Below are 11,795 nucleotides of genomic sequence, written 5' to 3'. Positions count from 1 at the left end.
GATAGAACAGCTTCATGGTGTAACCTTCCGCAAGAGAAAAGAGTGCGTGGCGCCACGCCCAGCCCCGCCCCGCTGAAGGGGCGGCGCGGTCCGGTCCCGCTACCGTCGGGGTAGATCCTGGCCGGAGAATAGGGGGTTCACCTCTCTCCGTCTCCTTCCGGCAGAATGAACTGGGAGCAGTGCCGAGCCCGGGAGTCAGGGCCCGGCCTCTCCCTAATGGGGTCTGGCGGTCGCTTACCTCAGGCGGCAGCCGCCCGCCCCGCCGCGTCCCGTACCCCCCGGATCCGCCCGGCCCCAGCGGTGTTCACACCGCCAGGAACCCGCGGCTGGGTTTTCTTTAACCACCGGGCTGTAACAGGATTACACGGCAGATCCCGCCCGTTCCCCCGCGGCGGCAGGTGCGGGGCGGCCTCGGGGCCATCTCTTCCCGCCCGGGGAAGCCAGTCCAGGCTCTGCCCACAGCCGCCCCGGGTCCCCCAGAGCTTGAGTGCCCACCGCTTCTAAATAAAGATCAGACATCGGGGAGGAACCCATCGCTTCTCGCTTTCCCAGGGATCTCTGCAAAATGGCCACCGCTTTATAACCAGGGAGGTTGCAGAAGTCTCCGCTGGCTGTGACCCATTTCTCCTTACCCCAGTTACGCTGCCCTAAACGCTCTCTGCCTGCACGTCCGGGCCCTCCAATGAAAATTAAATGTTTCTCTTTCCAAACGTGAGGTTTTTATCATTATGTCTTAAGAGAGAGCTTTTTGCCAAGATGTGGTGGTACTGAAGCACTGAACCACTGTCTGTACGTGCCGCTTATGTAATTCTCACGTTCAAGGTCATGATTTCCCTTCAAATCCGTAGAGGCCTCTAAAAATACCAATTTGATGATAAATTGCATGGCCATACAGTGTAAATACAAAAGTAAAATACGTGCAGGTAGCAGCATACTTGCAATACATTTCATTTGCATCTTTTGTGCTACTGGAATATAACTACTTGGGTAAATCGGCGATACAATCTGAACAATCCTGCAGTTCTTATTTTCTTCCACATAGCATATTCTTAAATAACTCTCCAGAGCCTGGAGGTGGAATCAGGACTTGTTACCTGCTTTTATACCTTGCCTTAGCAGCAGAGGTCATCAGAGGTGTGAAATTCATGGCACGGACACATTTCCAAGCCTGGAGATACGGGAGGGACACAGGACCTGTGTTCCAGTGCCTGGGCACCCAGTTTCACCACTTCATTTGGACTCAGGAGCCACAGCCTGTGGTGGAGAAAAGAAATTACTTAGAAAGTCTCTCTCTCTGCACGCCTACAGAGAAGATCACTTATCCTTTGCCCTTCAGGCTGTGAAGATATTTATTACAATAACAAAGGAATAGCTCATGTGGATATATAGACTGGAATGGGAAAGAGTCTTGAGGTGCAGCTGCCAGGATCTGATTTTACGAGGGTGAAACATTTCCCTCTAACACCACAGCCCTCTGCAAGGGATCTTCAGGGCAGCCCTACCCCTCCACAGCTCTTTACCTTGGGTTGATTTACATCTGTCTTGCTCTGGGATGCAAAGGTGAGCTTTTGGTCAGTTTTTCTTCAGTTCTCCAAGAATTATGTCCGACACAAATACCTGGTGAACCTGTCAGGGCTGGTATTGATGCAGGTATCACAGAATCATGGAATGGTTTGGGTTGGAAGGGACCTTAAAGATTATCCAGTTCTAATGTCCTGCCATGGTCTGGGACATCTCCCACCAGACCAAGTTGCTCCAAACCCCATTCCAGTATTCCTTAGGTGCATAGGGCAGGCTGAAAACTTTTTTAATCTAATATCACTGACGATTTTGCTCTGACTCAATTGCTTTGTAAATTTTTATTAGTGACAAAATCCAGGGCTGAAAAGCTTTTATTGCCGAGCCTGAAGAATAGCCCAAATTTCAGCAACAGCTTCCTCAGCAACCTGGGACAGGGTCTCACCCCCCTCACAGGGAAGAATTCCTTCCTAATTTCTTCATAATATGAAACTACCTCCTTCAGTTCACAGCCGTAACCCCTTGCCCCAGTGCTACACGTGAAAAGCTGCTCCCCGCAGCTTTCCTGCAGCCCCTTCAGGTGCTGGAGGGCCTCTATAATTATCTACCCGGAGCCTGAAGTACTGCTAGCAATTATAATTTCCCATTTTTACCTCATTTTCGTTTCACCCAGGCCTCCCACCATCCCCTCATCCCAGCCCCGCACCACGGCCCCTCAGGGACCGGGGGCGGCCCCGGACTGCGGACGGATCCCGCGCGGCGGATGGATCCCTCAGAGCGCTTGCTTCACCGCCGCGCCTGATTGGCTGTCAGGCTCCTGGCCCCACATCAGCCCAGAGCCCGCTCTGCTCAGGCCGGGGCTGACGGAACAAGAGCTGACACCGGGGAGAACCAATTGGACCGGGGGTTTCTCAAGGCCTCTTCTCTGTCGACCGATGAGCGGCGGGATCAGCAGGAGGTGTGCCCAATCCGGGGGGAGCTCTCAGCCTGCTCGGAGGAAAGAGGGTGGGGTCCGCCCTCCCCCCTTCCCGTGATTACCTCAGCGCTGAGGCGCGGCCGGAGGGGTACCGGAGTGGTACCGGGGCGGTACCGGTGTTACTCGTTTTGAGATTTAAAAAAAAAAGCAGCGAACTTGCAGGCTTTCTCCACCTAAAGCATCCCCTGGATCTAAGAAGAAAATGCGCCGCCGAATCACCTGAGAAGGGACCCAAAAATCCGCTCACTGAGCTGAAAAAGGCTTAATTTTGAACGAACCGACCCAGTTACTGCTCAAGGAGGAAGGGGCACGCTGGGAATTTGGTGATAAAACCTGGGCTTGTAGGAAAGCCTGACAGACCTAATTTATTAACAGCAGTTTTACCACTACGTCCTTATTTAGAGTCGGCTATGTCTGTGCCTCCATGTCCCTCTCCCTCGTTCCATTTTCTCTTGTCCAGACCTTTTTTTTTTTTTCTACCTTCAAACGTGACTTTGCAAAAAATGGGAAGGAAAAGAACAATTAAACAACCCTTTAACACAAAAAATGGGCATTAAGAGGACTGTGGTGACTACTAAAAATAGTTTGGAGACTAGATTAGGACAGCTGCTGGAAAATAGCCTGAACAAGATTAAATGGAACAAACCATTGTCAAATCTTTTTAAGCCTTGCTTAATAGCTACTAATATTAATAATAGGTTACAAAATTAAATCACATTTTCTGCATTAGATTATATTAGGAGCCCTTCAAAAAATGCTTCAGAAGTGATTAATAGTAATAACAGTGTTGATGGCACTACCTCATTTGTGGTTTATAAGGTAATGAGTCTGCAGCCAGCCTGTGAAATTAAAATAAGTGATGAAATGTATGGCTCTGGGAGATTAAAGTCTGGCAGTCTGGAGTGTGCTGAGACCTGATTATGATCCATTGATTCAACACATGGATTAGGAAATCCAAAGACATAGGAAAGTTGTTTTTTTTTTAAAAAAAAAAATGATATTTCGATTGGCCACCAGGTGGTTAATCAGTTTGTATAAGAAACTTCTGGCTCATTTGACATCCATGATCTCTGCAACCTTCACAGTGTCAGGAGAATCAAAACTAAATGCATTTTCAAAAAGGGAAAAGGAAGGGAAAGGGGAAAGGAGAGGGAAAGGGAAAAAGAAGAAGAAAAAAAGCAGTGACACATCAGAAGAAAAATGTCACAGAGCTAGCAGCAAAACGTAAGAGAAAAAGCCTAAAATCACAACCCATTCTGGGTACAAGATAGACTTCAGAATACACACAGCAACCATCAGCAAACATCAGCAACCTCAGGAACACATTAAAAGAGAATGAGAGGACCAATTATAAATAGATAAAGAATCTATATCCTACTGGAATCAAGTAGGAACCTAAGTACCTTCCTGGATCTTGGCCCAACCCTCTCAGGGCCAAATAGAAATAAATTCTAAAAGGCCTAGGCCATTAAACTAAATGCAAAAATAAGTGTTTTGGCCAGACTAGAGCTGGGGAAAAGGCCATAATAAAGATGTCTATATTATAGATCTCTATCCAACTATTCAGCAACCAGGCTAAGGCCCAACCACAAGGTTCAAACATCAAGGATATGGGAAAGAGAAACCCCAAGTTATTCAGTGCCTGGTAGAGTTACCAACTGTACTCCTCACTCTGCAGAACTCCCCAGGAAGGGGCAGAGCTTCCCATGTAATTTTCAAAGCAGATCCTGAATGGTGTCCAGTCAAGGACATGGGCTGCCTGCACCTCCCAGAGCACAGGGAAAAGCTCAGGGGAGGGTGTTGGAATCCCCTTGTGCCTTGAAGATGCTTTTGGGCAGTTCAGCAAACACTTTCTGCCTCAGCTTACATCAGCGTTTGTTGCAGAATCTACACAACAAACCTATGGATCTGATTTTATATTGACGTCGTGGTGTTCCCATCTTGTCCAGTCAGGATCCTGTCAATTAACAAGGAACTGGAAGGTGCTTGGAGGCAGTAAAGTGCTTCTCCATCTCTTGGGGATTCTTGGTGTGAACATCCTGGCTGGGTTTCACCACCCAGTAGGAGCTGATAACATTGTCTAATTTCTGTTTCCCAGCTGGCATTTTGTTAGCTTGGTTAGTCAGGAAAAATCAACATAAAACCCGTCGGAAGAGCCACAGCGTGAAAGGTGCTGCAATTCTGAGTCAGAGTTCCTGAGAGACAAAGGCCACAAGGGGCTCCTTCCGAATCTTTTGATTGCAAGTTGACAACATAGGGAAAAGACATCGATTTTTAGCGTTTGATTTATATATTTTGGGGATCACAATTGGGAATCTCCTCGGTGATACCCGCGCAGGCAAGGCGGTGCCCAACGCACCTCGAACGCTGCGCTCAGTTTTGGGTTCCTCGCTCCAAGAAGGTGCTGGAGCGAGTCCAGAGGAAGGCAAGGAAGAGTCTGGAGGACAAATCTGACAGGGGGCTGGGGGGCAACAGGGATCTGGGGTTGAGGACGAGGAAGCTGCGGGAAGGGTACCTGAAGGGTAGCGAGGGGTGATCGATCTCTTCTCCCTGGAGAAGGGAAACTTCTGGATTAGGAGAAACTTCGCTAAAAGGGGTTATCAACCTAAATAAGGGGGGAGGGAGAGGGCGATGCGGGGGGGGGGGGCGGTGCGCTCGGAGAGCGCACCGCCCACCCCCCAGCACCGCCCTCCCCCCCCCGCAATGTCGTTGTCGTTGCCTGTGCGGCCACCAGGCGGCGCCACAATCGCGGCGGCAGCGGCCATGGCGGCGGAGCGGCTGCCGGCCCTGGTGCTGCTCGCCCTGCTGCTGGGGGGCACGGCGGGACCCGCGGCTTGGGCAGCGCGGAGCCGCGGAGCCGAGAAACAGAACAGCCTCCGCCGGGCTGCCAGCGGTATCTATCAAGGCGTCAGCGGCCTCTTCGGGGAGGATAATGTGCGGGCCCTGCAGAAGGTAAGGAGCCTTGCTTGCCACCCGCTTGGCGTTTCCTTTCCCCCCTTGGCGCCCTCGCTCCTCCGCGCCGATGCTCTCCCGGGTTGACCGAGCGCGGTTCCGAGGGGAACATACCGGGTTTGAGCGCCCTTAAGACCGGAGGCCTCGTCTCCTCTGCGAGCCCGACTCGGGATGCAGGGGGGAAGGGCTTTGGGAGGAAAAAAAAAAAAAACCCAAAAAAAAAAAAACCGGGAGCGGAGGCTTGACTGCAAAAACATTAATTAAAAAGAAAAAAAAAGCCACAACTCTAAATGAAGGCAATTTGGGGTGGGGGAAGCGATTAGGGCAGACTTGTGTCTGTGAGGAACCCTCTAAATGAAATATTGTCTGTCTGCATCAGTAGAGCATCCTGGCTTTGCGGGGCCACAAATGAACTTGTGGGGAATAAGGCATGGGAGGCAGACAGAGCTATACATTCCTCTGCTCCTTTCCCTCCTCAGCCAGGAGAAAGGAATAACAAATACTGATAAATTGATCTGTAAATACATTTAAGACATTTGGGAACGACTTTCAGTTGCTCGATAAAACTGTAATTCTCTGGGTTGCTTTAGCACTGTCCACTGCTAGTAATAGTGATTCTGTAAACTTCAGGACAATAAAGTGCATTTTTTGCATCCTATTAACATATAAATTTAAATCCCAAAGTAGCCAGGACAAGGGCAATTGTTGTAAGTAAAGCTGTGATTCAAAGATAAAAAAATATTTAGAGTTGTATTTTTTCCCCTTGAGGACTTAAAAATTATCTTCAACCCTGGTTTCATAAATCATAATTCTAGTCATGACTAGTAAGTCTCAAAGTGTGTTTAAAGTCTTGAGGATTTTATTTTTTTTTTTAATTTTCAATTTTATTTCTCAGTTTTTCTCAAGGTTGACAGAGAGGTTTGTGAATGGGGTGGATGTATTAATGGACACATTCTGGAGAATATGGACTGATTTGTTAGATGTTCTTGGAATTGATGGTAAGTGTGTTGCCTGTTAACTCTTGAGCTGTATCAGTCTGTGTCAGTGTGGTAAGAGTTACATTTTATCACACTGCATTAAACCTCCTGTACCTTTATCACTTCACATGGCTTTGATTTTTGCTACCTTCAGCCAAGAGTAAAACTTGCCATTCTGTTTCTGTGTACATATCTGCAGGGTATCTGTAAAATCTATTACAAGTCATGGTTTGTTTCTTGGTATCATTCTTAACTGGATTCACATGGCCAAGAGTGGTGCAGGGAGATACAGGAGGGCTAGAAGAAGGAAAAGTGCACTTGAGAACCTTGAGAATAAAACGTGAACAAAGCAGGATCTTTAGCCTCAGTATGAACTTCGACCTTAGGCCCTGCAGTAGTTTGTCTTTAAATAACTTTTAGCACCTCTGTTTCAAAGGGATTAATTCAGTTGCATCATTGGGGCTGAGCCAGCAATTTGAGAAAGATCCATCTAGAAATGGATGAGCCAAATCTACCTCTTATTTTAGAAATCACGGGCACGACTCCGCTGCGTGACCCTTTGGAGATGTGATTGTGTTTTTACCTTTATCCCTTTGCCACGTGCTCATCAGTATCCCATAAATTTTCCCCTTTTTTTGTGTGTTTGTTTTGTTTTGTTTTGTTTTTTGTTTTCCAGCCTCCAACTTGACTCATTATTTCAGCCCAGCAGCAATTGCCAACAACCCAACCCGTGCCCTTCTGCTGATCGGTGCCATTTTACTTGCCTATTGGTTTTTATCTCTCTTCCTTGGATTCTTCTTCTATCTCCTGCACATGCTGTTTGGTCGTTTTTTCTGGATTGCAAGGGTTGCCCTTTTCACTCTCTCCTGTGTGTACATCCTCCAGAAGTATGAAGGTGACCCAGAGCATGCAGTCCTGCCTCTCTGCTTTGTCGTGGCAGTCTACTTCATGACAGGGCCAGTTGGGTTTTACTGGAGAAGAAACAGCAACAGCAGCCTTGAGGAGAAGATGGATCACCTCGACAGTCAGATCAGACTGCTGAACATTCGTCTCTCCAGGGTGATTGAAAACCTGGACAGAGGCAGTGAGCAGTGAAACAACCCCCAGAGACAACCCCTGTACACCCACCAGCTCGAGGAAACTCCCACGCGCCGTCGCGGTCGAAGTTACAAAGCAACAAAGCATCACACGGTAAAAAGTGTGCAAAGTTAGAACTTTTCATCATGTGTGAGACTAGGTTTATCTAGGTTATACACTCAGCCATTATACTTGTAGGAAAAACAGACAAAAAACAAAAAAGTTACAAAAAAAAAAAAAATCAGCTGTATATTCAGAGAGTTTTATCCAGTACTAGAGTTTTCTCGGTAGATAAATGGTTACTTTTACAAGCATTTAAAGACATCTTTTTTAAAGTTTTTATAAAAGCAAATGGAGTAGTCTTTCAAATATTGAGATTGAGCTAAACATATGCAAATTTGACACTTAAAAGTTAAAAAGAAAAAAAAAAAATCTCAAGCTACCAAACACTTCCATTGAGAAGTAACTGCTGTGGGTCCACTTTTTCTTTTTTTTTTTTGAGAGTTGTGAATGTTTTTTGTTTTATTGTTGGCATATTTCATTGCCTTGAAGTTGCCTTTCACAGAGTATCAGATGAGGAATTTTCTGGTATCCAGGCCAAAAAACCTCACACCATAGCTTTTAATAGGAGGTGGGGAGTAGGAGAGAAGGAAGATTTCCTAATGTTTGAAGTCCTTACATGCCAGTCCAACATGAGGAATTGAGAAGGCCACGTGTGGCATTATTTCATTGCATTTCATTCTCTAGAATTTTAATTTAGTTTCTGAAGTCTGTTCTAACAAGTTGACACAAAGGAAAGAGATGTTGCATGGCAGATTGTAATTCATATTTGATCTTCACAGTGAAGCATCTTCCAAGCATAAGTGCATAGAACAAAATGTGATTTTTTTTTTAATTTTTTTTTTATCTTGGGACCCACGTACTTTCTCAAAAAAGGCAACAGTTAAAACTCTTGCAAATGTATTGTTGCTTAAAGCTTTCTCAGGACCAATAAGCAGCAATAAATTATCTTCAGGAAGATCTGGATTTTTTTTTTTTTAATTGTAATAGTTTTATAGGAGCTTTTTGCTTGAAGTCTGTGCCCTCACTCTGTTGGGTTTTGGGGAAAGTGAGTCACCTTATGAGAAGGGTGCATTAAACACTTGTATTTCAGAGTGATGCAGGAACTTTGAAGCAGTTTTGTTTTGAGGGGTTCTATGTTTTTGTAACCTTAGAATTAACTGGGCTGGCAGACTAGCACTGGCTTTGTAAGGAGTGCTGAAATGCATTGAAACAAAGGTAACCTCAGGGAAGAAAGCCCAAGATGTGGTTTAAGCTGCACAACCCAGAGCAGCTACACGGGGACAGGAGGGGAAGGACCTAAACCCGTAGCAATGAGCACAGTTCAGTACCTTGAGAGGTAAAATGGACCACAGCTGAGGAACTGCATATTCCATAATGCCAAAACAAACAAATCAAGGAAAACAGAAAATGCAACAGAAATTGGGTCTGTGATAGGGACTGGCTAAAAAGGAAGGGAACAAAGAGGAGGTGACCCACGTGCTGTCGCTTCACTGGCGAGTGCCGGATCCGGTGGGCCCGGCCAGCTGAGCACAGCTTGGTGCTGGGTCTTCAGCTTCTTGTTTCCTCCCCAGCTTCTGTGGGATGTGGCACTTAATGAATGTAACTGTGGGGTGAATTTACTCTTCTTAAAACGTGTGTTACTTGCCTAACTTCTGGTCTGTGTGACATTTACATGAGGGGTTATTTTAAATCCATGTTGATGGCCTTTACTCCTAATGGTGATCACTTCAGTTCAACACGGTTGAAGTTCATATGCACTTGGCACTGTTGTAATCCATTTTAATTTTTATGTAATCTGCCCGCCCCCATTTTTTTCAAGAAATACACATTTAGAGTTGCAGAGTAACTGCTTTCCATAACTTCAAATCTTTTCCATTAACAGATAAGTACTATGGCAACAAATAGTCGCTTTGTGAAGCTGAAAATGTAAATGACAGCACATTCCTTTTTGCAGCTCATTTTCCACAGTATTACAGAGTCTTCCTTGCAAATTCATATGTGCACAGAGGGCTGGGCTGAGACACAGACCTAGAAATTAGGAATTGATTAGCAAAGCTTGTCAGGTCTGTGTGTTTTGCTGAGGCCTGAGGACCAAAGCCTGCAAACCTTGCTCGTGTCAGCGACTCCAGCAGGACCATGTGCATGAGTTAGTTTTGCATAGATTGTATTTTATGTAATCCATATTTAACGTTGAAGTTAAAAGTACTGAATTGTTATATATATTAAGAGTTGTATATGATAAAGATTTCTTTTCGGATCCTAGATAAAAGTTAAGTTGGATTATAGTTTCTCCCAGTCTCACTATACCAATTTATCCTAGTTTTGTAAAATCAGCCCTCCTATATTGATACTCTCGATTTTGATCACCCTGCTGCTTGGAAAAAAAGTATTTTTGTATTTACTTGCATCCCATGTATAGCAAAATGTTATGTGAAAAGTGGTATATATAAAATTGGATATTTTTAATCAGTATTTTTCCCAGCGCTCAGTTTTCATGTTAGTCAAATTCAGAAGTAATGATTTTTTTTAAAGGCACAACCTAATCTTGAAAATATATATATATATATATATATATAAACTTTAAAAATGCTCTGTATTTTTAAACATGCACTGTAGTGAAAGCGCTTTGGGGACATGAATGTGGTATTGTACTTAACCTCTTTCAACTTTTGTAAATACCTTTTACAACTCTTTTCCATGCCAAGACATCTAGTTCATCCATGGAGGTTTTTGCTCAGATTTTTAGACCTCATTTCAATGACAGTGGTTGCACTGCTTTTGTATTGCCCTCGGCAGGAGCAGAGATGTGTGGGTGTCTCCTGGTCACACAGGGATAAATTGAGGCACAGATGTCCCTGAGTTGGTGGCAGAAATGGGAATGATCCCCAGCTCTGGCAGCTCCTGGCCTGGCACCCTAACACGGCACAGCTGGATGGAAGGTGGGTGGCAGTGTTGGTGTACACCACTCCCTCAGTGTCCAGCCTGGTGTGAGCTGCCTGTAGGGTGGGGAACGTGTCCTTCTGTCCCCTCCACACCAAAGGCTGCTCTGCTGGGACAGCTCCTGCTCTGTGACCTTCTTGTGAAGGAGCATCACCAGCTGGTGTAACCATTTTGGATGGGCTTAGGCTGTCTCGCATCAGGAATTCCGCTGAGGTCTTTAAGTGTTTTAAACTTCATACTTTTAGAAGTAATATTTGAAACCACTGTAGTATTTTCAAAACACTCACATTTTTTTTTACTTTTTTTTTTTTTTTTTTTTGCAAAACAAACGTGGGTAGCAATTTCTTTTGAAGTGCACAGCTCGCCTGTAGATATCCGACCTGTCCTCGGAATGTAACGCTTCCAAAAGTGGCATTGGGTGTCAGAGTGCAACGTGTAGACCCTGGTGTAACTCAGTGCTGTACTCAATAGTGTGTCCTGCACATCGTGGCCTGCTTGTAAAGACTTGTTGCATCGTTAGTGTGGAAATTAGAACCTTATCAACCTTAGCTCTTTGGTGGTGTAGAAGTTTCCAAGTGTGATTTGCCTCCCGTACTGATCCGTATTTGGCAGCTAATGATGTAAATGACCATAAGTTCTCTTTGTCTGGGGTTGGAAAAAAAATCAAAAGTTTCTTTGTATTCGCATGTGTTTTAAACTTTTGGGTAATTCCATGGAGCTGTGGTGGCAGCACATGTAATGGTTGATCTGTTCCTTTTAATCAGAAATGGCATTTGCTGTGGTGGCACTGCTGTTAGTGATCCCACTCCTGTTTTGTACATCAGGTTTCAGATGATCGTGTTTCAGTTTGTACAATTTCTGTGTTTATGTAAAAAAAAGCAAAAAACAAAACGAAACAACTCGGTCTGCAGATGCTGTCTGTGTACTTTTGAGATATGACCCCTAGGGAAATACTCGATTCTGCTGATAGTAGCGTGAAGTAGTTACAGATATATCAAGACTTATTTTTTACGGAGCTCTACATGCCTTTATTTATTACTTATCTGACCACCCAAGCAGTGTGCTACGTAGTTAAGTATTTGTAGACCAATTTCACAACTCAACTATGGTATTGTGACAAAGCTACAATAAATGTTTACTCAAACTTTACTCCGAGCAGTGTCTGTACCGGGACGGGGGATACCAGGGGGTACCGAGGGATGCCCGCGGGTACCGGGGGATGCCAGGGCGTGCCGGGGATGGGGCGGCTCCTAACGGGAGGTAACGGGGAGAGGCGGATGGAAGCTCGGCTG

General features: G+C 45.4%; 1 protein-coding gene across 1 annotated transcript; it reads left to right on the top strand.

Moving 5' to 3' along the window:
• Positions 1–5,239: 5,239 nt before the first annotated feature.
• On the top strand, positions 5,240–11,652 carry BRI3BP (BRI3 binding protein). The gene is made up of 3 exons (XM_008493238.2): positions 5,240–5,446; positions 6,342–6,444; positions 7,100–11,652. The coding sequence occupies exons 1-3, from the start codon at positions 5,258–5,260 to the stop codon at positions 7,516–7,518; spliced, it is 711 nt and encodes a 236-aa protein (XP_008491460.2). The 5' UTR covers positions 5,240–5,257; the 3' UTR covers positions 7,519–11,652.
• Positions 11,653–11,795: the final 143 nt, after the last annotated feature.

The sequence above is a fragment of the Calypte anna genome, chromosome 15, assembly GCF_003957555.1.
Source record: "Calypte anna isolate BGI_N300 chromosome 15, bCalAnn1_v1.p, whole genome shotgun sequence".
Taxonomy (NCBI): Eukaryota; Metazoa; Chordata; class Aves; order Apodiformes; family Trochilidae; genus Calypte; species Calypte anna.
Note: the sequence above shows the minus strand (reverse complement) of the source record. Positions and strands in the feature narration are given on the sequence as shown.

Coding starts and splice junctions, on each gene's coding strand:
- BRI3BP (XM_008493238.2), top strand. CDS start 5,258: ATGGCGGCGGAGCGGCTGCCGGCCCTGGTGCTGCTCGCCCTGCTGCTG. Junction 5,447..6,341: donor ATGTGCGGGCCCTGCAGAAG/GTAAGGAGCCTT, acceptor TTTATTTCTCAG/TTTTTCTCAAGGTTGACAGA. Junction 6,445..7,099: donor AGATGTTCTTGGAATTGATG/GTAAGTGTGTTG, acceptor TTTGTTTTCCAG/CCTCCAACTTGACTCATTAT.